The sequence below is a fragment of the Lates calcarifer genome, linkage group LG4 (assembly GCF_001640805.2).
Source record: "Lates calcarifer isolate ASB-BC8 linkage group LG4, TLL_Latcal_v3, whole genome shotgun sequence".
Classification (NCBI taxonomy): domain Eukaryota; kingdom Metazoa; phylum Chordata; class Actinopteri; family Centropomidae; genus Lates; species Lates calcarifer.
In genome coordinates this window covers 13,197,645-13,224,095 of record NC_066836.1, presented here as the reverse complement: position 1 = coordinate 13,224,095, position 26,451 = coordinate 13,197,645, and the positions used below count along the sequence as shown (strand labels likewise).

Sequence of the window (26,451 nt, the reverse complement as noted above, 5' to 3'; positions counted from 1 at the left end):
GGGGAGGAGGTGGTGGAAGTTTGGAAACAAGGAGCTACCTCCTTCTTAATTCTAACTCTCATCACTCTTTTACTCACTTTCACTGCGCTGCGCTCAGTCATGGCTTTACCTCTCTCAGCATCTGCTCCTCCACTCCTCTTAATACAATCTATAGCTCCTGCCCCTGTCTTTCTCTCTGTCTTTCTTTCTTCCTCCCTTTCCCCTCACACTCTCTGCACCTCCCCCCAGCCTAGAGCAGGCTCCTATAATTGATGGGGAGAAAAAGAAAAAACAAACTATTCAGCCTACGCCGTGAAAAGTGTGAGATCAGGTTAGAACTCTGTGCCTCGGAGACACACTCCCAATATTTCTAGGCTTTGCTTTCAAGGCTTTAATTACATACGGAGGGGCTCGAGAATATCAGGTCGCCTCGTTTATTTGCAGTCACTGGTGTCTTTTTTTTTTCTTTAAAGTGCCTCAAAATACCTCAAAATGGGGCATGTTCTTGTTGGGTATTCTTTGCATATCTGGTCCTAAAAATGTTTTAAAGTCAAGAAGTATTTATAAAGCTTTTATTCCAAGGGAGCCACAACAGAAGGATGTAGAGTAAGTAATTTCCTGAAGACTCTTGTGGTTGGGAAAATGAAAGTTACTCAAAAATAGTACTGGTTCTGTATTTTAAAGTTTATTTGACTTTTATTAAACCATTTTCTCACTGCCAAGTACATGTACAATGTGATGAGGCTTGATGTAAGAACAGTCCTACGACATATAGTTTCCTTGCCACACAGATATCCAATCAAAAAAAAAAAAAGGCAACTACAAAATGGAACCCTTTCCGTTCACGAACCTCTTTGACATCTGTTAAACCTTTTTTGACATTTCGTATGTTAACCTCTGCAGCGTGGGGTTTTGATCCCAACAGGAACTGGGTGGCTCGGAGAGACTCTGGCTCTGTAATTACAGGCCTCCTGAAGTAAATTATAGCTATTTGTGTCTCGTTCCTCCCATCTGGACCACCCAGGCAGCCAGTCCTCTCTCTTCTCTCCCTCTCTCTCTCTTTCTCGCCTTCTCTCCTCAACCCCTGGTCCGGCCCCAACCACCCAACTTTGAGCTTCGCAGCTCCTCTGTGCTCAGCTCAGCTCACCGCTCGCTCAAGAAGGAACCTCGTCCTTTCTTTTCCTATCTGTCTTTCCTTCTGTCTCCCGGTTTCTCCTCTCCTTTTCCCCCTCTTTTCTCATTTTCTGCTTCTTTCTCTTTGTCACTCTTTTTCAACCTCCCCCCCTCTACCCTCTCCTCTCCCCACACTCTGCCTGCGCTCCACACAGCCTTAAAGAGACAGTTCCCGGAAATTTTCCCACCCTGGGAAGAAAGCGCCTTTGAGTGTGGGGTTTTAACACCCCAGTGGCTGGTAATTTTATTACATGAGCAATTTTGTAACATGAAATATTAGTCCATGTCTGGCAACATGATCAGAAATGAAAAAGAAATGATCACAACTGTCTAAATCACATCCACAGCTCTTTCATTGGATGTTTTTGAGAGACTCAACCACTGTCTTACAAATTTTAGCAAACAACTTGACTCTGTTGGGTGAAACATATGAATTCATTTACTAGCTTCACCACTAAAAGCACTTTCACAACAGTTACGACATTGGGAAAGTGAAAAGCAAGCGAAAAATGTCATAACAAGCCCTGACATGGTTTCATGGCTGTGGGTGTACAAATACAATGTTTGCATGTATCCGTGTGTGTCTGTGCCAGCGAGTGTATGTGTGTGTGTGTCTGTCGGTGTGTGTGCACCGGTGTAAACACTGGACCCTGTCTCCATCAACCTCAGTCATTTCCTCCCCACCTGACCCCTCCATTCCCAAAAGCCGAACACCCAGAATCCCCTAACTCTGTGAAATATGTGCGGCTTCTCACATCTGGCTTCTAGGACGGAGCCAAGGCCATCATTAAAACGCTGCGCTTCAAATTTATTCTATTCTATTCTATGCTTTTCTATTCTATTCTGTCTTCGTGGCTTACAGGCCCTAGACCCAGTTCCAGGCCATGCTAGGTCAGACCAGGCCACCTTCAAAGTTCAGTGTGGTAGATTAGCTGGATTAGGGGGCCTCTGAAAGGCCCCACGCTGCTATGGAGGAAGACCCAAGACGAAGAGGGCTGCAAGTGACATGTATGCCGTTACCTGCTACACAGCGCATTGGAAGTTACCTTTTCCAGATTTACACAGCATGACAACATGACAGGAAATGTACAGCTATACAGAACCTCCCTTTAAAAAAGATTTAAGGATAAAAAGAGTTCTCACCACCACAAAGTAGCAACAACAACAACAACAAAAAGAAAGCTATCCCTTGGCTGCTGTCGTCCATACATCATTTGCTTTTTTTCCAGTGTCCTCCAATAAAGGTCCTTTATCTCTTTTGATTTTCAGCTAAGGAGCCAAATGAGAAATTCATTCTCTTGGCCTGGCACACAGCTTCACAAAAAAACCCTCTTGCTTCTTTTGTCACATGTGGACCCACCAGAATCAGGGCTATGCCCCACTTTGGGTCGTCAGCCCGGGCCCTGCCCCTGTGGCATTCCCTAGCCGGGGCACCCCCCAGCAGATGGGCTGTTCCTTGATACAATCCTTCAGTAAAGCAGCTCCACACTGAATGCAGACCCTTTTGTCATTCAACCCTTCAATTTCTTTCAGATGTTTCCCAACAAACAGCAGAATAAAATAAAGAGGGAACGTTTCTTTTTCTTTTTTCACAACAAAAGCAAATGGACCAAAACTTTCCCAGCCTGTAAAACAATGCCAGAGTCGGCTGTGGGAGGGTGAGGCTGGGGGCAAGAAAGAGAAGCTGGCACGTTGCTATCTTACCTATAGAAATACCATGTGTATGTGTGTGAGTGTGTGTTGTGCTGTATCTGTTCATCAATCCTCAAAGACAGTTGTATTATTTTAGAGGGAGGAAAAAATATCAATGTGTAAACACAAGAATACAAAATTATCACTTTCAAAATGTTTAAATCCAGAAGTTCCCACCATGATGAAAAAAACAACCAGTCTGAGATCACACCTTAAAAACAGTATAAAACAGTGAAAACAACATGAAAAATCAGTTTCACTTACATTCTATTCAGATGTGCCAGTGGTGTTAGCCACCACACATAAATTTCCACCAGGGTTGGCATTTAGGCACTTTCTATTTCCATATGTATAGGCTTGCCTCTGCTAATTATGCTAATCATGGGCAGTGTTGGCCACTGTGAAAAATAGTCACATTAGACACTCCACTGACCGCTAATACTGCTTAATGTGTGGTTGAAACATACATTCATCCCTGCCTGAAAGGCAAAATTTTTCCACGTTGCTGGTCTCATTCAGAAGAGAAATGAATTTATTGAGCCCAAGAACCATTTCTTTTTTCCCTCCCAACTACCAAGAAAATGTTCACTCTCTCTCTCCATCTCCCTCTCCCTTTACTTTTTATACTTTCATGGTGTGAAGACAGAGGCAAATGGTGCAAACTCTAAGGTGACTGGTGTCGCTTTATTTCGTGTAGACCAAAGACAAAGGTTGCTCTTCAGCAAGGAAAGAAAGGGTGCCACACTATATTGATTGAGTTTTCATTATCCTGTTTTCGGCTGCGTTGCAGCCTTTCAGGATATTGCATTCAATGTTGCAAAGAGTCTGACAGTCCAGTGCCCTTTTTATAAAAGCCCTGGCACCAAAATAGCAGTATAATGGTATGTTATCACTGTAAATGTAAATGTGGCTGTTTTGAAATCCAGTCCACATGATGAACATCTTTAAAATTGCTACTGAAAAAAGACAGGTAGAAAGCAGTCTGTGTGTGTTTCCTGTGTCCTGGAAGCAAAAGCATGTGTCTGTCATATGCATATGTATCTATAGCTGCTCAATGTGTGTTTATTTGTTAGGGGGTGGTCTTGGTCCGACTGTGGAAGAGTGTGTGTGTGTGGTTGGGGGGGGGGTTGCTGAGAAAGGGGATGGAATGAGGGAGACTTGGATTGAAGGATGGAGGGAAGGGGGGGTGGGGGGTGAGGGGGTGAAATAAACATTTAGAAGTGACCCAGGTTGACTCTGGTCTTGTTTGTTCTCTCTACCAGTGAGGTCCTGGGCCCTGAGCGCTGGGAGTTTATTTATCTAGCTGGGGCACCACCGCGCACTATTCACCTCCAATAATGCCTCATAGAGCTCCCTTTCTGTGTCTGAACTGGGGCGCTGTGTGCGCTCCGATGAATTATAGCATTTACCTGCTGTGCCGCTCTGAGGTTTGTTTAGAGAAACTGCTCCAAACATCGAAATGCCCACGTGTGCATTTGCTCGTTTGCGCAAACTCAGGGGTGTTTTTTCTCATTCAGACTCTCTCAGTGTCTCTTAATCAAACGGTCTCTGAGTCTCCTCATATCTGCAAAAGATCTTGTCCGATTTCATTGTAGCTGGTGAAGCTAGCACGTGTGGGCCTTTACCTCCCTCCCTGTGTATATGTAGGCTTTACCTCCCCCTTTCCTGTCCGCTCTCTACACAGCCTCTTTATGGGACATGTGGTGCGCCTGCTATCTGGATAGGACCTGTCTCACTGCACTCATATTTGGACAGCTTGAGACTGTGTACATGTCTGTCATGCCTCGTCCAAAATCTGCCAAGAAGGATGAGTTTAGTTAATGTAGGAGTAAACACCACCACTTTTACATGGAGGCCACTTCTTTCCTCTCTTTCCCCAAAACAAGCTTTTCAAGTGGGTCTTTGTGTGTGGGGCGGACAACCTGAGCCGAAAAGGTCTTACCATTTAATACATGACTTACAACAATTATCCAAACACACTGTAAAACAAAACATTAAAATTTCAAGCTTAAGTAACCAACATCTCTTCTTGAGACTACTCCCTCCTGCAGCCCTTTATGGTGAAACACATGCTTTGAGACAGTCTCACGTTTGATGTTTGTTCAAGTGAGACAGGCAAAAACACAAGCAAAAAAAAAGAAAAAGTGTCAGCTAGCCATAAACCTACCACCCTGTTCCTGTCCCAACCCCCCAATGTCTCCTCTCATCCTTCTCTTCTTCCTGCACCTCTTTTTACGATCTCTCTCTTTTCTGCTCCTGGACAATACAGGCTGAGTCACACGTTGCTCAGCTCACACCAACTTTCACACTCTCAGAGGTGGCCAGGAAACATAAGCATAAACTCAGACATAATGAAGACATTGTTTATATTGAATTATACAGGGAATTTGGGGGGTTGTAAAATGTAATATAATTCAAGCACTTTCAAATGATATACCGTTAAAAGGGGAAATGTAGTAGTAGTGTTTTGTAAATGTAGTATCATCTTTTCTTCATTGGCTGCCAGGATTTGCTTCACTTTCCAAAAAAAAAAAAAGATACTCTGACATTAAAAAAACAGCTTGCAAAACAAGATCTGTGAGTAATTTAAGGCATTTTGATGGGTCTGTCTCAGATTCTCTTCAGTGACTGAATAGGAAGCCAAAAATAGTCCTTAATCCCCTTGTCAGACTAAACACCCTGATACTGTGGCTTTTATTCTCACCTACACAGGTGTGAGCACTGAAGGCATGATTAACCCTTTTACTTTCTCTCTGCATGTCCTCCTTGAAAATAAAAAAGAGTTTCCAGAAGAGTATCCTTGGGGCAAACAAAAATGATATGACTAAAAGCTGGGGGTGCAGGTAAGCCTTGCACAAAAACTAACTTTTACTCCCATTACCTTCCATTCTGTCTCTCTCTGTCTACTCCTTCTAGACACAGACTGCACTGCTGTGCTCTGCTTCACAGTGTTTTGGTCCTGGAGGAGGAGGGAGGAAGCAATTAAAAAAGCCCTGGTGGCCTGACTTCACAGAGAAGGCAGACAGACAGGTAGAAATATAAACAGACACGCACACAAAGCGCAGGCAGACACGCGGGCACGCAGTCAGGAAACTCAGGCGGGCAGACAGGCGGCCGGGCGAGCTGTACACGCCGAAGGTGGCAAAGATGACAAGTGTATGTGTTTGTGTATGTGTGAGTGCCGCGGGGGCAGCCTTCAAGTATGAATATATGATAGGAAGCATATGCCCCTAACACATTGACACACACACACACACACATCTTACACCATGCTGGCAGAGTGTTAACACATAAGGTGTCAATTCACAGCTAGTTTATAGTGAACAAATTAGCTTACGAGCAGAAAAGCTTTGTTTATGCTGCAATTTGGGAAAGCTGCTTCATAAGATTCATTTTCAGATATGATAAAACTGACTTGCAGGTTTACATTAGTATGACATTTCTTTAAAGTTAAGATAAATAGACAAAAACAATCCGATAAAATTGAATAACTAATGTAGAGAAACATTTTGAGTCTCTTAATATGAAATCAGCTGTCTTATTAGTGAGCATATCATTCCTCCCTCTTGTGCTCTGGCTTATGTGCAATGGTGCATGTGTGTGTGTTTTTCTGTGTTTGTGTGTGTGAGAGAGAGAAAGAGAGAGAGAGAGACAGAGGGAGAACTAACCTCTCCTTGTTACTGAACCACTTTACTCTCCATTGAGGCCCTAGCAGCTTTGTCAATGGGCTATTGGTGGAAACAAGGCAGGCAGAAACTTTAGAAACATGGCCACGGCCTCTTAAAGGCACAGCATTCCTTTTCAGCCCCCCTGGTTCAACTCTCTCAATCCCGCAGCAAAACAACTGGCACACAAACATCTAAACATCTCCTTTAAGAGACAGCTCTGCCAATTAGCTCAAGAGGTAATCCTTAAGTTTTTACACTAACCAGAAGGAAACCAAAGAAAAAGGAGACTGTGGAAATTCAAACTCTTGGTCCTTGTTTTTGCGGGAGATTCAGGCTTTTCCTTCCAATCTCAAGCTAATCATTTCAGTGACAACATTTATAGAGAGTGTTATTTTTTTATTCTGCCTAAAAGAGGAGCTTATTCAAAGTCCTGCACATGTGAAGCGCACAGCCACCTAACACTTCTCCTGACACCAGCAGTGTGTGATTCCTCCCAACACCTCCGCTCGGCTCCTGTGGGAGCCGCCTGTCCCCATCCTCCAGTGACATGGTGGGCTTAAAAACCCTATAGAGTCTGTTTATATTCACCAACTGCTGTGGCGCTTTTAGAGCGTGCAAAACAGGTGGGTAAACTTCAGCTGCATTCACTTATATTTTTTCTTCTTGTGAGGAGGAGAGGGAGGAGGGGGAGGCAGGGAGGGAGGGAAGAAGGGAGGGGAGGGGGTTTAGGGAGGTGGTGCCTGCTTGCCTGCCTGCCTGCTTGCCTCTTGTTGAATGGAATCCAAGAATAGTTAGGGACCACACAGGGAGCTGAAGGGGGGGAGGGGTCAGAGCCCTCAAAGATGGCTAACCATTCACACAGTCCATCTGCTGCGGGGATCAGCCCCGGCACTGAAAGCCTGGGGGTTTAAAAGGAATTTGGCCAGTGTGAAAAACCAAATAAAGCTGCCTCTGCCCCTGAAAATGTACAGATAACCCAAACCTAAAATGCGCTGACAGAGGGGAAAAGAGAGAAGTTGTCAAATGTAGAGAAGGTTTGTGAATAATTAGTGCAGAATCCTAAACACAGCCATCTTTACAGCAAGCAAAAGATTGAACTGCGTGCGTGTGACACTGCAATGCAGTCATGTCAGAGATGTGTTTCAGCTTAACTGTGACTTATTAAGAAATGAACAGACATGAGCAAACAATGCTGAGCTTCACGAATACAACAATCTGTTTGCAACGCACATAGATAACAGACACACACTACTACAGATAAGGGAGTTAATACTGTGCCTACAAGCTATTTGAAATTTGTGTTCCTGTTAAGGAGCGGTGATGGTGTGAGAAATTTACAAAAACAATGTGTGTAATAGTCATTTCTGATCCACCACACACTAAAAAAACAACTCAAATCAGCCTCAGCCTTGTCGCTGCTCCAGTCTGGATTTCACTAAGACAAGCAGTCAGTCTGTCAGTCACTGTACACCTAGTGCCCTCCCATGACACTGCTATGACACTAACATTGCCTCCCTCACATCTTCCCACCACCCACCACTGTCATTCAAACCCCAATTAAACCCAAACAAGCTCACAGAAATGTGCAAATTACTACGAGCTGAGTATAAACGTCCGCATATCCAGCCACGAGCCTGAGACTGGCCTCACAGTATGATGGTTTGCCTCAAGGATGCACTTTGAGATGCTGTATTTGAGTGAGAAACAGTCACAACAACAGGCGCTGGTGCAAAACTAACAGCACTTGCTAAAGGTTTGTGTCGCAGCTTCACAAAAAACATCGCTCAGGAGCAACAGAGGCTGCGTCAAATGAGAGGTATGATGAACTCACCTTCCACCCATAGCTGTTCGATGTCCGTTTCGATGGCTGCAACTCGGAGTCCCACAGAGAGAGCCCCAAATACTAAGAGTCCAATAAAGAGGACCTTCCCACAGTGCCTCTGGATGTGGCAGCCCAGAGAGAACAGGAGGGCCTGGAACCTCGCCCGGATCCACAGAGGAGCTTTCTGACCTACCGCCTTACCCTGGATTTGAAGAAGGAGGGAGGTATTATTATTTTCAACATATGGTACCATACATAGATAATGCATAATTGCACAGCTTGTATCTCTGTCTGCAGTGTTCAGATTTTACACCACAACTAAAGCACAGTGACAACTACCACCCAAAACACTGGATGACACATGCCTCTGTATTCAGGGAGAAGACGTTTTTTTGTAAAACATAAAATGCGGCTTCATATAAAATGGTGACAAGTTAAGGTGCTAACTAGCTAACCACAGCTTTGACTGTCAATGCTGTCATGTCCTCTGTGTGTGTGTGTGTGTGTGTGTGTGTGCGCTGTCAAGACTCCAGCTAAAACCTCATGTCCAACACCTGAACTTAGTCCAGACTCAGGACAGGATCTCCCATGACGCCTCACATTTTAAGATGATTTAAACTGCACAATCATGGCAATAATTTGTACAAGTATCCATTTGATTTGTGGAAACTAGGTCCTGGTAGCTTCAGCTAAGAGAAGCCCAGGGAAGCAGCTATGAAAAAAGACAAATGCAAATGCACCATTTTCACTCATACAACAAAACCATACAGGGGAAAAAGGGAGTTATCAGATTATAGTTCCAGCCTAGAAGTTGGAAACTTTCAGTAACAACATTATTAAAGATGTCACTTTATACTAACCACCTTATATAAATCTGCTCTTTAGCATTTGTATCACAAAGTTATCACCATATGTTCAGTGCTGTTGAAAGAACATAGTGATAGTTAACTTTCTGGATAAGTAAAGGCTTTTTCATTTGTTTCTGCCTGAGTATAAAGTGATACATCACCCTCTAATAGACTCAGTTGTTTACAAATGGAGGCTCAGCTGACATCTGTTTCCCTGTGGTTATCTGCATTATCCAGTTTTCCCCTCTAATTTCCAACATAACTGTTAGAATCTCTCCACCACTCTAGTCCCTGTGCTACAAATGTCACTGCTGCAGAGAGACATTGCACTGGTGTTGTGGTTTCTCTCAGCAGTGCTGAAACACGTCCAAGCATCCGGGCGGTCCAAAGATGCTTTGTCAGATCAAACTCAATCAGTGAATTCCTTTACAGGACCCACCACATTTCCAAACAGACCCCGGGCCAGTGCGCTCTCCGCTGCCTGCACAAAGCCAAAAACACACGCACAACACGACCGGGGATATGGGAACAAACCCTCACTATCTCTCTCACACACATTCACGCTCACACACACACATACGGTGGTTTTAACAACAGAAGAAGAAAAAAATGAATGAAAGTCTAGTGTCCATTCAAATGAACAGTAAAGTTAACATGCTGCCAAATAAGAAAACTCTTGTTGAGTTGTTATCGCTTCATTCCAGGGGGTTCCTAACATGTCATGCAGATTATGGTCTATAAGAATTAAACATGAAGTAATGTTTCTCTAGTTTATCAACCTCTGATGATAATTCCTCCACTCATTCAGTTAAACGGTCATCAGTTAGACTGAACTACTCCTGATTTTGCTGTCGTTTCCCCTCCGGGAGCTCCGATGGACCCCGGACCCCGGCGTGCGAGCCGCTGCTTCTGCCTACAATACATTCCCACATGCGCCCTCAACTCACGATTAGATAACGGCTAGAACCAAAAGCTGCCTTTGAAGACCCTTCATTCACATTTGCTGACTGAATGAAAGCTGCCCCTTCGTAGTAAAAAAAAAAAAAATCCACTCTAGACTGCGAGCGTTGTATCACCTTTGAGATCTGTTTAAGTGCGAAAGCAGCGTGGCAGTAGCTGGGTCTCCGGAGTAGGTCTGGGTTCGCAGGCGGCTGGGAGCGCGTAGTATAACTCGGGGGTAAATCTCCAAAGACGCCGGCCCCTGGGACCCCGCGATCCGAGGCCATAGTCCAAAGAGGGTGAACGGGGCGCAGAGCGAAGCGACAGAGAATCGGTGCGAGTTCAGAAAAAGCGACAATAATCCAACATAGAAGAGGAGCGCATCCAGCACCGCCGGCGACAAGTTAGAAGAACGTTTTCTAGTCTTCCTTGGAGCCAAATAAGTCTCGAAACTCCATCCCAACATTATGCGCCGAAATCCGTATAGATCCTTCAGTCTTCATTCGTCCCGACAGTTTATGAAACGACGTCTCAGCGAGTAGTAGTAGTAGTAGTAGTAGTAGTAGTAGCCTATGTCTGAGCCGTCCGTGTCAAGTCTAACTCCGATCCCGTAGCGGTAACATTTGGAGAAGTTCGCCTCTCGGCAAATCCTGAAAAGGGAGGTTTGATGGAAAAGTGCTCCGGCTCCCATTGGCCAAGGAAGAGGCAAATTACTTTGCAAACATCGCCTATTATTAGCTGCTAAGCAACAGCTCACCAAAGTGGAGAGAGAGGGGGACCACCCAGGCTGCTGCTGCCTGGGCTGGAGGGAGGGGAAGAGGAGGAGGGGGAGGAGGAGAAGTGAGGGGGGGGGGGGAGTCGGGGGGGGAGAGGAACTCTTTCAATAAACTCTGCACAGCCGCGCACGCACGCACGCATGCACGCACTAACACATACGCGCGCGCGCACACACACACACACACACACACACTCAACACACACAGCTCGCTGCCTGCCCGCCTCACTTGCTCTCTGAACATTATTCCCAGTGGCCCGGGCCCTCCAGTTTGTAAGGAGCAATCGCACATGCCATCTATTGATATAACAGCGACAGGCACGCACACAATTTCCAGCTCCTCTGTTTCATCAGCACAGTCCAATCAGTGAGAGAGAGAAAAAAAAGTTAATTCAGCTTTTTAGTCAAGAATGTAAACAGGAGTCTTTGTTTTTTTTCTTCTTCTTTGTATGGGAGAATTACAAATCTTTCAACACGTTTCATATCACTGCAGGGCATCTCATGTTTGGTGAAGTTTTGGAGCCTCACATTTGTTACTGAACACCCAAAAGACATTTTTACCCTCTCAGGTCTTTGCTGTGAGTGCAGTTTGTTAGAGGAAGCTGTGGGGAAGAATTGTGTGAGTATGTATGTGTGCAGGTTTTTTAGCACTAACAGCTGTAACCTCACCTCTCCTGGCCAAAAGCTTCTAAAAGTAGGTTTACAGGTTTTCTTACACCTTAGAAAATGTGACCCCTTTGTCCCTATAAAACATGTACTGTTAAAAGATCATGGGAATTATTCCACATATGCATTTTTTTTTCATTGACACCTTAAAGCCGCCTGGTTCAGTGTGACACCCTTATCTCTGTGGAGACTTTTGGAACGTTTCCATGTCTTTCCATGCATGATTTCATGAGTTCAGAGAGCAGTTCACCTAAGGACTGTGCCTGAAAAAGAAAGAAAGAAAGAGGGAGAGAAAGAAAGACAGAAAGAAAGAAAGAAAAAGAAAGTGGGTTCTCAGACCAGATTTTTTTTCTAATCTCTTTCTTTTAAAAAAGGTAAGGAGTGTCTCGGTGGTTTGCTAATGTATAAGCCCCCTCTGGCCCCACTCATGACAGTATGGGGGTGAAGAACAAACACTTTACCAGATTACACAGTCATTCCCTGTTTAAACACCAACCTGTGCTGTTGCGTGGGACATTTGTCAGGTGGTCAGTGCTAATTTGAGGGCCTTTGGGTGACTGTAAAGCAATTTGAATGTAAGTGTTGGTGCTGTGGGCTCATACTGTTTGTGATGTTTGTGACAGCTTCAGTAGGCGCAGGCTCAATCAATAATGTCACGTCTTACTGCTGAGCTGTTACGTCCATCATCACTGTTTACATGACATGTAGACAAAGAGCATAGGGACAGAAAATATGTCATTCATTCATATAATTTTAAACTCTTTCAACTATAGTGCCATAACACAATGAACAGTCATATGCGTAAAGATATCCAAATGAGTAACGATGTGAGTGGCAGTCCGGAAGTACATATTTGTAAATACTATAATATAATGTAGCCCTGCAAATCAGCTCCTGTATCACAGATCTCATTTTACCTAAATTGTTCCTTTTACACTCAGTGTCTAAAATGAATTGAGATTCATATCAAGAGCTGAAACAAACTTTTTTCTTTACTCAAGTAATCTATTATCTTGAGATGTCAGCACAAAATGGAAAATGCCCAAGGTGATGCCTTCAAATGTTATTTTGTCCAATCAATGATCCAAAATCCAATTATTAATTATATAAAATAGAGAAAAGCAGGAAATCCTCATATCAGAGTATTTGGTGTTTTTGCTTAAAGAACTATTTAAATCACTGATAGATGATCGAAATTATCTGTGATTAACTTTCTCTCAACTAATCAGTTGATCATCCAGTTATTTTAACTCTAATCAATAGTCTATTTATCCCCAAGGGATTTTAGAGCAAGAAAAAAAAAACTATAACTAGAAACAAAAAAATCAAACATGTTAATAAAGTAAAATGTATAAACTGTATGTATGTACTGTACATATATAGCTGACATGACCTGCCTTATGGCTATCATTGTTGACATTAGTAAGGCCTTTTCTGTCCAGCTACAGCAATACTTAACATGAGATGGACACAAAATTAAACACAAAAAATTATCAGATCAAATCAAACTAATAATAGTACTTATTGTGATAAGGCCTCCTTCTAAATTGTTCTTTATGTGCATGAATTACAAGTGTGATTTGTGACTGACATCAGGGTTAAGAGCAAAGATCACCAATAAATGCGGTAAAATAATCAAATGTTCTTAAAGGCTGGGTCAGTGAGTAAGTTAGATTTGTCATCTGCTATCATGTAACTCTCATATCATTTTGATCCTCTTTGAATGAGTGTTTGTGGATCAACAGTTATCTCAGAGCTGAGATACCTTTTGCAACCGCACCCTCAGACCTCTATTTTCTGTCATGTGCCTAAATGAAGTAGTAGCAGAGATACATTTGTAGAGTTTTGTTCAGTTTTTAAGTCTTAAATGTCTGATATGATAAACCTGCGGTCAAGCATTTCTGCTGGTGTAGAGCAAACTCTTTATATCCCTGGATAAAACGCCTACCCTCTGACTTGAAATGTAGAATCACATGATACTGTTGTGAACTTCTCATTTACCACGACTCTACTGCTCTCTGCAGAAGTTCATTGATACACCTACATATACACTTACTCATCCATCTGTCCAAACGGAGCGCAACCGTGTGCTCGTGTTTCCAGGGTGGCACTGGCTGCTCTGTGTTTCCTCTTCGCTGTAACTGGGGGTATGGTTTGCCTGGACTGGGTTGGGTCGGGCTGAGTGGTAAGAGGGAAACAGGCAGCTGGAAATGGGAGCTAATGTGGAATGTGAGGAATTGGGTTGTGTGGTAGGGGGCCCCTTCAAGCCTAACAAACTCAGGGAGGTCCGAGGCCTGGTCTGGAGGCCTTGGATAAATAAACCATCCAAGATGACCATGCGCTGTGCAGATATCTGCCATCACACCACCCCGGCCTCTAAACACAAATTGCCCAAGCCCTCACTCCCTCCTTCCCTTCTCCACGTCCTGTGTCCCATATGGTCCCTCTCCCTCCATCCACTCTCTCCATCTCTTGATCTTCTCCCTAGTTCCATCCTCTCTACTCTGCACTCATTTTTATTTCTTTTTTTCTCCTCAACACCCTCATCTTCCCCTCCGTTTCAGCTGCTACTCTACTCCTGCCCTTCCTCTTACCCCCCCCCCCCAAAATCTCCATTCCTCCATTTCATCTCTCCCCAGTGGCTCCATCCATCCATCCGTTCATCCGTGCATGCATGGCTGGCTGTCTGTCCAGGGTTCTGTATGTGCTATAGGCAGAGCTACGGAACCGCTCTGGCACTCAGCCGTCTCACAACAGCCGAGGCGCCCGGGGTTCAGGCCCAGAAAATGTTTATTTATCAAAGAGAGAGGCTGTGAGACTGCGTTTCTTCTCTTTCTCTCATAAGGAATGAGCAAAGGTGCACAACTGAGTAGAAGCAAAGAGAGATTAAATATGTGTACCATGTTTTTTACTCAAGCAACAGTGGTGGTCATGACCTCACAGCAGAGGTGAAATTCAACCATAAAAGACATATGCCATAATGCTATTCCAAACAAATGTGTTACGCACCTGGGGAGCATTGAGGAGACAAGAAAAAGACAGAAGAGGAGACAGAACCCAACAAACGTTTAGATTGTTGCCAACAAAAAACAAGCTTTGCGTGAAAAGATGATCATCCAGGGAAAGAGTATCGATACCGTGCAGAATTCTGTGGGAGTCAATGGAAAAAGTGACCTATTCTCTGAGAAGCAAAGGGACTACTTTTGACAGAAACTGTTATAAGTGCACCATTTACAAGAAACAAGACACCGAACATGTAACTAAACTGACTGAATATGGAATAATTTGAAACAAGAATGCCTAGAATACATGTCAGAGTACTCACGTGAGAATGTTACATTTTGTCACATGTCGCTTGTTCCAGACCTGAAAACCAATTTAAAAAAAGTGAGGTGAAAAACAAACACATGCTTCAAAGTAAGACAGGTAAATGAAAGTTGGTTATCTTTCTATCTCTACCCTCATATCCAGGTCCTTGATAGACAGTACCAAGTCTGGATCAAATGTTTAAAGCATATAATTATGGACACAAGATTTAAAGGAAAAGGATCAGATAATCTGAAATAGGAATATTTTCATTTATAATATTTTTTATCTTTTAACTGTTTCCCATGGAAATGTCAGAATGCATTTAAGCACCTCAGGACCTGTGTGTTAACATGAAAGATAATCAGATACAATGTGTGAGAAAAATTAATTTACTCACACCTCATCCTTCCTGTAAATCTTGCACCAAGATCAAAAATCTAGAAAAATGTATAAATAAACTGCTGTTGATTCAAGTCTGGAGTAACGATAATGGCCCTATTCAAATTATACAATCACTAAACAACCTGAAGGGGATTAAGGTGGTATGATGATAATATATTTTTTTTACTCTCTCATTATGCCCAGAGTATACTTATCTATGTGTGAGGGCAATTTTCAATAATTCCATCATGCAAACCACTTTAAAGCATAAAACAACAGAGCATCACATCTAGCGCTTAAAAGAAAAAGACTGAGACATAACAAAAAATTTCCCTGGAGGAAAAAAAAAAACACAAAAGAACAAATCACAAACACATTTCGGGGTCAACGCTTATCCAGATGGACAAATTATTTGCATGATGACCAAACTGAATATTTGGCCATGGGCTGACAGACTAGAAAAATAAAGCTGTTGAAAAAAACATAAAGAGCTACATTTCGTGATGACGGATAAAAAATATACACTGTAGTTTTAACACAAAAAAAAGTCTGTACTTTTTCGGTCATAAAACATTTTCACGTCGGGTGTTTGATTTAAAGTTCTCAAAGTCGTCTCACATATCGTCGGAAAAACCCATGAGATGTTTTCAACTTTACAAGTCTATAATTATACAAGTTTCCCAGATATCAGTGAAAAGGCAAAAAGTTGCCCGGTAGCAGAGAGACACTTTCTGCATTGAGCACTTCTGTCAGTCTCAGAGGAGAGTCAGAGCTGCCACCCACAGTCTCACACAAGATTAATTATGATAATGCATTTCTTTACCCCTTTGTCACCGTAATGAATGGTTGCCTTTCTAGGGGGAAAAACACACAAAACACAGAGAGAGACAGAGAAACACACTTTTCTTTAAGTCTTTGTTTGTGCGGTTGTAACAGAGGTATTGTCAGACGTGGCTAGCAGGTGGTAATGCAAACTCAGACCTGTAGCTTTAAAAGAAGTTTGTGTGTGTTGGGGTGTGTGTGTGTGTGTATATGTGTGCATGTATATTTAGGCCAATATAGCTGAAATGGTATAGCTTTTCAAAAAGAAGCTCCACACTATTGTGATCTGTTACAAATGATGAAGAAGCTTATCAGAAAAGCTCCCATCTTAAGACTTTGAGACAACATACAGCTGCCTTCTCACACATAAAAATGATATTTAGATACATTTTTTGAGAACTGCAGCAGAAAAACAGAAAAATAATACTTTAGAATTTTCACATTTCTAATCACTTACACTCCATTTTAAACATTTCTTCTAGTTAAGCTAACTACAAGTAGCCTTGGTAGCCTAGCCCTTTAAAATGGGAGTGATTGTAGAAAAATTACAGTGCAAGAAAACATCAGTGAGCCTTTCAGACAGGAAAAAAATGTTTATTTTTAATGATTTGGAATGGCCAACCTGTTTGCAGTTACAGCTCTGGATGTTATAAACACTGTAATGAATAAGATTAGAAAGAAAAGGTCACCTGAGGGTGTAAAGCAGGTCAGGCTTTTGCTTCTTCCTGTGATTTTATTGCAAAAGCAGTTTAAGATGAGATCCCAATCAACCACCCAGTCAATGTTTAGTTAATTAGCTGGGGGCCTCCGCAGTGACAGACAGGAATATCTGGCTTAGTGTGTGTGCGTGTGTGTGTGTGTTTGAAAGGCATGTCACTGAGGTTGTTATCCCATACATGGGATCTGTGTCTCCAACACACTCTTTGTTGGCTAAGCAACATAAGCAACTGTTGTATCTCTAAAGCTTGTTTAAAAAAAAGGGGTGGGGTGGGGGTGGGGGGTGTTTGTGTGTGTGTGTATATGCATTCAGACATTTAAGTTAGTGATGGGGTGGTGTATGTGTGTGTGTGTGTGTGTGTGTGTGTGTGTGTTTGGGGGGAGGTGGGCGAATGGAGGAAATTCATTTGTGGCCGGAGAACACAGAAGACAAATTGAGGAAGTGTTGTGCTAATGTGTAGGGGTCAGCAGCAAACACACACAGGTTTCTGACTGACTGCCACTTGGGTGGCCTGCTTGGTTTCTCTCTCTCTCTCTCTCTCTCTCTCTCTCTCTCTCTGTCTCACTCGCTCACCCACGATCAGCCCTCAAGCCATGAAGCCACCCAGCTACTCAGCCAACACCCCCCACCCTCCCAACCCGGAGCTGAGACTCCACCTCACCTCTCTGTGCATCTGTGTATCGCACATTTGTCTCCACCATCCATCCACACCATCTATCTCGACTGCATGGTTCTTTATGTTCTCTTTTTCTTCCCCTTAGGGCTCAGCAGCGAAACACCAGCAAAACTCTCTGGTTGTGTATTTTCTGCTCCTAAACCGTGTCCTTAGGTTGTTTCTTAGTCCACGTCTCACTTCGTAAATCAAAGTTGAGGAAGGTCAAACACTTCCTCCCCAACTTTATCTAACTTTTGTCTAGATAATCCTCAGACTTTACTTTGGACAATTTTCATTGCAACTTCTTCTTCAGTTGAAAAGACTTCCAACAAAAACTATTGCCAGTCAGACATTTGGATCTCAGGATTATCCAAAGTAACTGGAAGATTTGTTTTGTGAAGAACACACTGCTGCTGATCTTTTTTAACGTAATTTTTCAATATTCTGTGCTTCAAAACCAAAATTCCATCACCTCCATTGTATTCAGGTACTGGCAGAGGTGTATATCTAAAAACAGTGGCTCATAAATCCCAAATCCCTCACAGCCAGGTTCCACTTGTGATAAGTGGGAAAATGTGCTTTTTGTGATTCTGTTGAACTGACCCTTTAAACTATGAAACAACCAGCAGTTTTGGAGATAAAAGCAGCACATGAGACTGCGTCATGATAATATGTCCACAAGTGTTGTATTATGCATTTATCTCGACTAAAAGCTTAAAATGCTGACATCTATTTGAATTTTCCCCAACTAGCTCTGGGTCCCTTCCCAGACCCTGAGGAGGAAAAAAAACTGATGCAAACAAGCCTCTCAATCTCCAGACTTCTGTCAACTTCTGTCATTAATGTCTTTAAACATTTCTTCATGATTCCCTCTGCACACAGGATCAAAAAAACTACACATTTCAAACAGAAGAACAAGGCCCAAACACACACTACAGAGGAACAGAGACGAATTTAGACGCAACAGAAACCGATCTTAAAGCCCTTAGGTTCATACTCTGTCATAAAATAATGCACATTTTACAATGTTACTGCACATGTGGGCGAGCCTCTTCATTTGTCGACATGCTGGATTTCATCCTCATTAAAACAAATCTCGTGCGCCCATGTGCTGTCAGCAAAATGGGTAACTGATGATAATTTGTGCATGAAAATGTTTTATGTTACAGATCACTTCTCTTCTCTCTGGTGCAAGATAGATTTGTTTGGGATGCATAATTAGATGAAAATCTTCTGTAGAGAGGTCAGAAAATTCCACAAGGCGACAAAACCAGAGCTCAACAGACAGCCTGATATATGATCTGTGGTCTGACATCTGATCTCCAGATCTTTGAGGGTGAACACGTGCATTTGTGTAAGCATGTGTGCACATGCATGCATGCATTCACTCACTCACGGGGTCGTTACATGGCATTGATTAGTTTGTGCGACAGAGGATTAACAGCAGTCACTCGCAGGTAGGCCTGCGTGCACAAAACAGGGGGCAAACACACATATGTATCTGGAAGGCGGGGCTCAGCCGCGGTGGCGTTGTATTGAGGGGACTCTGGGGTCTCTGTACAAATACACAAACCTCTACCCAAACAAACCCGGCTGCCAGATCTCATCATGTGGTTGAGGAGAGAGGTCAGAGTGTGAGACCGCTAAAAAGGTTAACACAGCCAAGACAAAGAGCACGGACAACGTGAACCTTAACTGTGGTATTTGTGTTTTTTAGCTCAAAACTCAGGTGACAAGTTAAAGTCTTTCACCTTCACAGCTAGTCACTCTTGTGGGGCGAGGAAACGGCTACAACATGTTCTAACCCAGAGGTGAATAAGTGCCAAATTACTTTAATGACTGGCTCACTGTGACTCAGATTTTTACTACTTCATGGATGGGAATTACCATCATGGTGAAAAGATGAAACATTTGATATCTGAACATGTTGTACTCAGTGGGGAAACAACTACAAGGATATTTCTATAAAGGGTGAGGTTTACATACATTTTTTAAGTTAAAAAAAAAAAATTAAAAATCTGAATTCAGTTCTTACTGAAAACCGAACAATGTGACAGCGAGCTGCTCACAGCAAAGACACAGGTAAGACAAGGCATGGAAAAGTACTGAGTTATGAAGTATTTCAGTCTGTGGGCTAAAGCCACATCTACTGTAAACACAAGCTGGAAGACAATTCTGTGGTGGGGCCTAAAAGGACATTTGTTTTTTTAGCACTTCATCTTTTCAGTCTGGGACCCACATTTATGAAATGCGTTCTCGTAAAGGAAGCAGTCGCATGAAAGTGCGACTCCTTATTTTGCATTACATCCTGCAGCTGGAGGCTGAAATCTGTGTTTTCTAACTTGTTAAAATGACAATGTTGCGTTTCAGATGTCAGGTAGGTTGACGGAATTTTAAAGAGCAAAATCCATACTTCACCGATGTAATCTTACAAGACAATAGTCAATACATGCAATATCACGTGTCCATTAAACTGTCACTTTGGAATGCCACTGCCAATGATTTTTCCAAGATCTGTCTGGCCTTGTCTCGTGGCCACCCTTAATCTATTTCCTCCATTTCATTTATGCATTGCATTGTGGAAGAGAAGAGCACATCTACAGCACACTCAAAAGCCGACCATGTTTAGCATGTATGCACATGAACACAATATAAGAAAAAAAAAAAAAAAAAAAAAAAAAAGAACCCTGCTCAGATTTAGTACATAGTTTGGACATGCTGCATACAGCAAACATGGCACTTAATGCTCCACCACCTTGATGAAGAGGGTTCTCTACTTATTTATAACTGCTTAAATGAACAGCCGAGGCTGAGATATCCTGACTTTGAGTCCCTTGTGTAGGTTGAAACTGGTGAAAACTCTGGATGGCAAGGTGAAAATTTTGTTAAAGTCATCAACAAAGCTGTTCTTTAAGGGTCTTATATTGCACCTGACAACATTACAGGTTCAAAAACATCATAGATGAAAACCACATTAGGAAATTTTTCGGTGGAATAATCATAAAAACATGTTCATATGACAAACTAACAAGCATATCTTCAGCACAGTAGAGATGGAAGACAACACAACATCATAATCTCTCTCTTTCTCCACCCCCCCCCACACACACATCAATATCACATCATCGGGCCACATGAGACAGCCTAAATGACTCCTGCACGGCCACAGACATGATAGGGAACAGAGGACAGTAGATCACTCACACACACACACACACACAGCACCCCCACAGACATCCCTGTCCTCATCATCTTCCTTCGTGACTAAGGAACTTCAAACCTGTAATTTAAGAAATGCTCTGTGAAAGAATGCAATAAATCTTGTGACAGCAAAGGGAGCAGAAAGGGAAAGAAGAGGAGGAAAAAAAGAAAGAAAGAAAAGAGTCAGGCGCGAGTCAGTTTCCTCCTCTGCGGTGTTCGTGTGTGAGGGTGGGGTGTCAGTGTTAGCTGATACAGGATCAAGCTGGGTGGTCCCGGGCCTACACATACACCATTTCTGTGTACAAATAAACTTAACCCCCACGCCATTGTGGTCACCCCTCCCACAGCTTTTTCTCTACATCTCTGGTCTTCACAGCTGCACAGCGTGCACATTCAAACATGTACGAGCCTGTGCGCCTCCTCTAACAGGGTAAATTGAGTAATTGAGTCCCACTATTAGGAGACGGTAACGATCTGATAATAACCAGTGTGGTAAAACAATTACAAAGATCTGAAAGAGATGAAGGAGAAATAAAGACACCGGCAGACTGACTGATGTGTTTAAGCAGACCTGTCTTTATTTGGACACAATGTACAAAAAAGCCTGGTGCTGGCAGAGAGAGTGGAACCTTCAAGCAGCATCCATGCTTCTGATTGGTTGGTCTGCTGATTAATTAGTCGTTCGCTGTGTTTTGCTGCTCTCTGATTGGTTAATGAGGCAATCCCACTCCTTCCCCATGGGAGCTAGATCTCCATCAGCTGGTCCGTTCCAACGATGACCTCGTTAGTCCTCTCAGCTGAAGAGGAGAAAGAGATTTAGAAACATAAAGAAAAAGAAAAGATCGACTCTGGTAGTCAAACCAAGTCTTTGTGGTTCTCGAAGAGATGGAAAAACTGCAAGGTCCTTCTGATCAGCTCAAAAGTTCACAGTGGTCAAGTGACATTTACAACCTGCTTTATGCATAGCCCCGTTTCAAAATGAGAAAAGGTGAAAAAGACGTTAGTTTCAATTAGAAACCCCACTCCTTAATATAAGAATAAATATGGCGATTGTATTCAATAAACAGCATTTTCCACTGAACACATCTTGAAGCCACGACATTCCAGCCATGATGGGTATGGCCTCGGTCTTCACTGTGAATCAGAAAAACTTTACTGTCTGTCGCAAGACCATGGAAATTTTTGTCTTGGATGTGGCTCACAGTACACATACATGCAGCAAAAACACACACTGAGAGTTAAACAAAAAACATGATGAAAATCAGCTGATCTTTGAGGATAAACCCATCCTGATCCTTGGCTGCATGGCTGACTCAGGTAGCACTGAAAAACAAACATGAAGAAAGTCTGACCTCACCCAAATAATAGTTACAATGTGACTGGTTCCTGAGGACACTTCCAGCTGTGGTGTACCCGAATTGTGTTTCAGGAACACAATGAATCTATTATTGTTACAGATGAAAGGATCATACAACTGGTTGTTATCCCATTAAAGATACCATGTGAATACCATGTTTTGACGTGTAAATAAACAGCAATGAGCCCACAAAAACACAGAGAAGACGACAACTTTAAGGTATCAAACATGGCTGTAAATAATGTGTGATTTATAATATTAAAAAAAAAAGATCCCTCAAGGATACATATAATGTTTTTTGTTGAGAGAAGGAATGTAAACATAGCTCTATTTCTTCACTCTGTATACTTTATTGCTGACCAAGTGCATCGTGGCATGCACATTTTTGAAAGCTGGCAGACAAACAGCACTGCGCTCGGGGGCTGAGCGATCAGAAAATAAAACCTGCAAGATAAATAATAAACAAGCAAAGACGTAGTGAAAATTATCTTGCAAAATGTTGCTGTTTCTGGCATTTTAAAAACTGTTGTTTTACAGGTGACTGTCAAAGCCTGGAAATCTGAGTTTTGTCAAGTACATCAACAGGGTGAATTTATGAAATAGTCCCTTGTTTGTAACTTTATATCCCCATGAAGACTGCATCAATCTTGCCAAGAATGTAAAGGCAATGAAATGTTTACTGTAATGGAATACCCATTAAGGCTTTTCTGCGTATTAATTTTGATACCACAAAGAAATGAATGGAAAACAAAGGTTGCCTGGGAGCTAGGAAATAAATGTATATGCAATTTGTAGTTAATGGGCTACAACAAGCATTTCCCCTGTATGGTCCTTTCATTTATCGGAGATCGCTGCCTGAATCTTTAATGTGGTAAGACTTAGGTCACGCTGACCGCTACCTGAACCTCACTAAAAGAAATAGATGATGCTTGAAGCTAAGCCTGCCAGCATTCTCTCACTATCTTCCTCAACTCCAACCCGAGTTCAGTGTGAGGAGAGCAGCCGCGACTCCTCCCTTCATCCCCTCCATCCCTCCATCCCCGAGCATCGGTGCTGATCCAAAGCAAACGGTGGCAGAGAGTAATGTTCCATCCACACAGACAGGTTTTAGTGTGAAGGAATCTGTTGCCCAGGATGGGTTTATCCTCTGCTGCGCGCATGTGTGTGTGTGTGTGTATGGAGGGGAGGACAAATGGAGCATGGGACAGCAGGAGAAGGAAGGAGAGGGAGTAAGTGGATAGAAAGGGAAATAAAAAGTTACTCAAACTGGGCCCTTTGATTTGTCAGTAAGTAACAGAGTCATTATAAGAATTAAGACCATGTGTATTTAGATATGTATATCTAACCAAATACAGTTAGAAATATCAGGTAAACGCTTAAATGTAACCAGGATGCAGAGAATAGTATCATCTTTAAGGGAGGTCCATGGAGAAATGGTGTGTATTCGTCTGTGTGTGCCTGCTGTATAAATGCATGCGTGTGTGCGCATTTGTGAGAGCAGCCAGAGCATAGGTATGTATCCTTTAAATATCAACACCTGACAGACCTGCATGTGCGTGTGAGAGTGAGGCTAACTGTCAGGGTGGTCCGTAGCTGCTAACAGCTTCAGCAGTAGAGTGGGTGTGTAATGTCTTTAGCAGCCTGTGGTCAGCCAGTGAGATTGGTGGCGATAGACAATACTGTGCTTTTTCTTACAGAGTAACATTCAAGTAAAAGAGAGCGTCAGTCTATTATAGAAGTAGGAATAATCTGAACTGACTTCATCAAGAAAAACTGAAAGTGTGGCATATAGTGGGTTACAGCAGATTGCTTGAACAATGTATTTTTAAAACAACTGCCAACTGCTTGAAACTTAGAGAGAAAAAAATCTTATCTTATGTTTGCAGGTTTGTTTTTTTTTTTTTCATACTCTGTTCAGGGTGAAATGGATTTTGATATCCACCACGTGTGTCTGTGCATGCCAGAAAGTTAATGCGCCAGTTATTTATAATAATGATTCAAGAACCTCTAAGGTTAAATCCCATCTCTTGTCATAGAGGAAGTGTCATTCCTCTATTGCTCTTCCTGAGGTTTCTGCACAGTTTTGATCTTCTGATAAGGTTTTTCTGTGTCCAAACCGAGAATAAAAATAAGAAAGCGCTGTAGTCTGAACATATTGTAAAGCCTTTAAAAATGTGTGACTCTGGGCTATAAAAACAAACAAACAAACAAATAAAATAATAAACAGAGGAAACATACAACAACACTGTGTCTGTGTGTGGGATGTTTATGGAGGACAAACAACAAGAGACACATTAAGAGATGGGAGAGACTTACACTCCATCAGAGAAACAGATGCAAAAATTTTACTATCGTGTGACTGAACTTTGGCTACACAGTGCACGCAAAACAATTATGCAACAAGTGGTCCAAGTTTCCAGTGTTCAGTAAGATAATGTTAGCAACTTGTTGCTGTCTAATAGGAAAGATTCTGCCAAAAAAAGCTGATGCCAGATCAGTTTTGTCACAGTGATCGCTCACTGGTTGCTTCAGGAAGTCTCAACTGTCAAATATTTTTAGGCTGAGTTTAGCTCAAATTCACCCTGTTGTTACTTAGAGCACCCTGTTGTTCACTCAATTAGGCTGCTCAGTCTGGTAGCCGAGCTCGCTCTGTCTTTCTCTATATGTGTGAGTGTGTGTGTGAATGTGTGTGTGCTGGACGTGGCTGGAAGCTGCTGCTGTTGAATTCCGGGTGGTCCTGTTCTGGCCCTGCTCTCTAACCTCTCCATCAATGTGACACACAGGCACAGACACACACACACACACACATACACACACACACAACTAGCTTTAGGGACAAGAGGATTAAGGAAATAAAAAAAAAAAATCTCTGACAAATCTCTCTATCACACAGACTTCAGAATTAAGAAACTTTCCTAGTTGGCTCCAACACTTGGCACTTACGGATACCACACACATACATTAACACCTTATCTGAGTCGGCCGGAGAGAGGTCCTGAGGGTGGACAAAAGAACTGCAACAAACCTGAATATTACCAATTATTTGCCAAGTTGTTATACTGGCTAGTGTTACAATGTGAAGTGTTTATGTTATTTTTTCTGTTTATGTTGCTTACAATAATAATAATAAAAATTATATATATATATATATATACACATATATATATAAAATGTGTGTGTGTTTATGTATATATGGATGTGTGTTAGCCTCACTCTCTGGTTCGATCCGTTGTCCGTTCCCCACCAGACAGTACTTGAGGTCTGCTCCTCGGCTGATAACGGCATTACTGCAGATCACACTGCCCTGGATATTACACCTGCAAAATAATACACACATGTAACATTAATCATATTCGTCTAAAGTTGTCTAGTCCCAAGATTAACATGAGGGGTCACAAAAAGATATAAGGGAAAATAATGATTGAATGATTCTAGTAATTCTTTTTGACTTTTTTTCATTTAATATTTTCTTTCACTTTTTCAGGAATCTAAAAATTATTCCAGTGAAACAGCAGTAGCTGTAGGAAAATCATTCGATCAAAGTCATTGGTTGAACTGCTCAGAATCCATGCCCACAAAGCCATATCCAATGATGAGAATTCACAAGATCAAATTGCTTCATTTAAGGGGTAATAAGCCAAAAACGTCAGAAACCACTGCTCTAGAGGCGACATCACTTTATTATGCACAACTAACTGAAACTAAGGCTGAGTAATACCTGCAATAAATGTTTTGATTCAATTTTATGGTAATTAAAAAAAATCAGCAGATTAAAAGATTAGGAATATATTTGTTAGCTGCAATATTCCCTCAAGGGATCCCTAAACCTGGGGTTAGCCAGTGGCTGATTTCTGGTTTATGGTTTATGAACTTTTGAGTAATTAAAGATGAATATTTTGCTGGGAAATGTTTTGTAGTGTTGAGACATTTTCTGTTTGCTCTTCAGGCTGTGCTGGAGATTTGAAACATGGTTCACATTCTGTTCCTTTGGAGCTTATGTAGACACACACACACACAGGCGCATACACACCTAGCTAAGAACATTCATACTGGGAGCTGCCCAGTACAACCACAGCCTTCCACTGCTGGCTGCTAAACTCTCTCCGCTCACACAGTTGTGGCGTGAGTGCCGTGCAGGAGGTCAGACCGACAGTAGAGACATTCAGCCTGTTTCCCCATCAAGCATCCTCCCACCTGCTCCGAAGACTCAAACATAGCCAATCAGCTGAACTTAATGACATTCCATTAGCATATATATTAAAGAACAACAGCGGGCCGTGCTGTGTGCCTGTGTGTGTTAAGACATTGTTGGCCCTGTGCTGTGGTCCCACCTGAGCTGGCAGTGCCAACCCCACCATGCATGCTCACATTCAGCCAAACCATCACCATAAAATTCTTGGAGACGAGACACAGACAGTCTTGTGTATCCTGCGTCGACTAATCATG

The 26,451-nt window shown here is 42.4% G+C and overlaps 2 protein-coding genes across 3 annotated transcripts in view; both read right to left on the bottom strand.

Moving 5' to 3' along the window:
* ptch2 (patched 2) overlaps positions 1 to 10,919 on the bottom strand; it is a 29,950-nt gene extending 19,031 nt beyond the window's left edge. Inside the window, exons 1-2 of the mRNA XM_018676695.2 lie at positions 10,259 to 10,919; positions 8,344 to 8,536 (exon numbers count right to left, since the gene is read on the bottom strand). Coding sequence (XP_018532211.1) covers positions 8,344 to 8,536; positions 10,259 to 10,408 — 343 coding nt within the window. The 5' untranslated portion in view covers positions 10,409 to 10,919. The remainder of the gene's footprint in view (positions 1 to 8,343; positions 8,537 to 10,258) is intronic.
* Positions 10,920 to 21,204: 10,285 nt separating this feature from the next.
* eif2b3 (eukaryotic translation initiation factor 2B, subunit 3 gamma) overlaps positions 21,205 to 26,451 on the bottom strand; it is a 30,508-nt gene continuing 25,261 nt past the window's right edge. For both annotated transcript variants that reach the window (XM_018676691.2, XM_018676692.2), the window contains exons 11-12: positions 25,219 to 25,322; positions 21,205 to 21,445 (exon numbers count right to left, since the gene is read on the bottom strand). In XM_018676691.2, the coding sequence (XP_018532207.1) occupies positions 21,393 to 21,445; positions 25,219 to 25,322 (157 nt within the window). In that variant the 3' untranslated portion in view covers positions 21,205 to 21,392. The remainder of the gene's footprint in view (positions 21,446 to 25,218; positions 25,323 to 26,451) is intronic.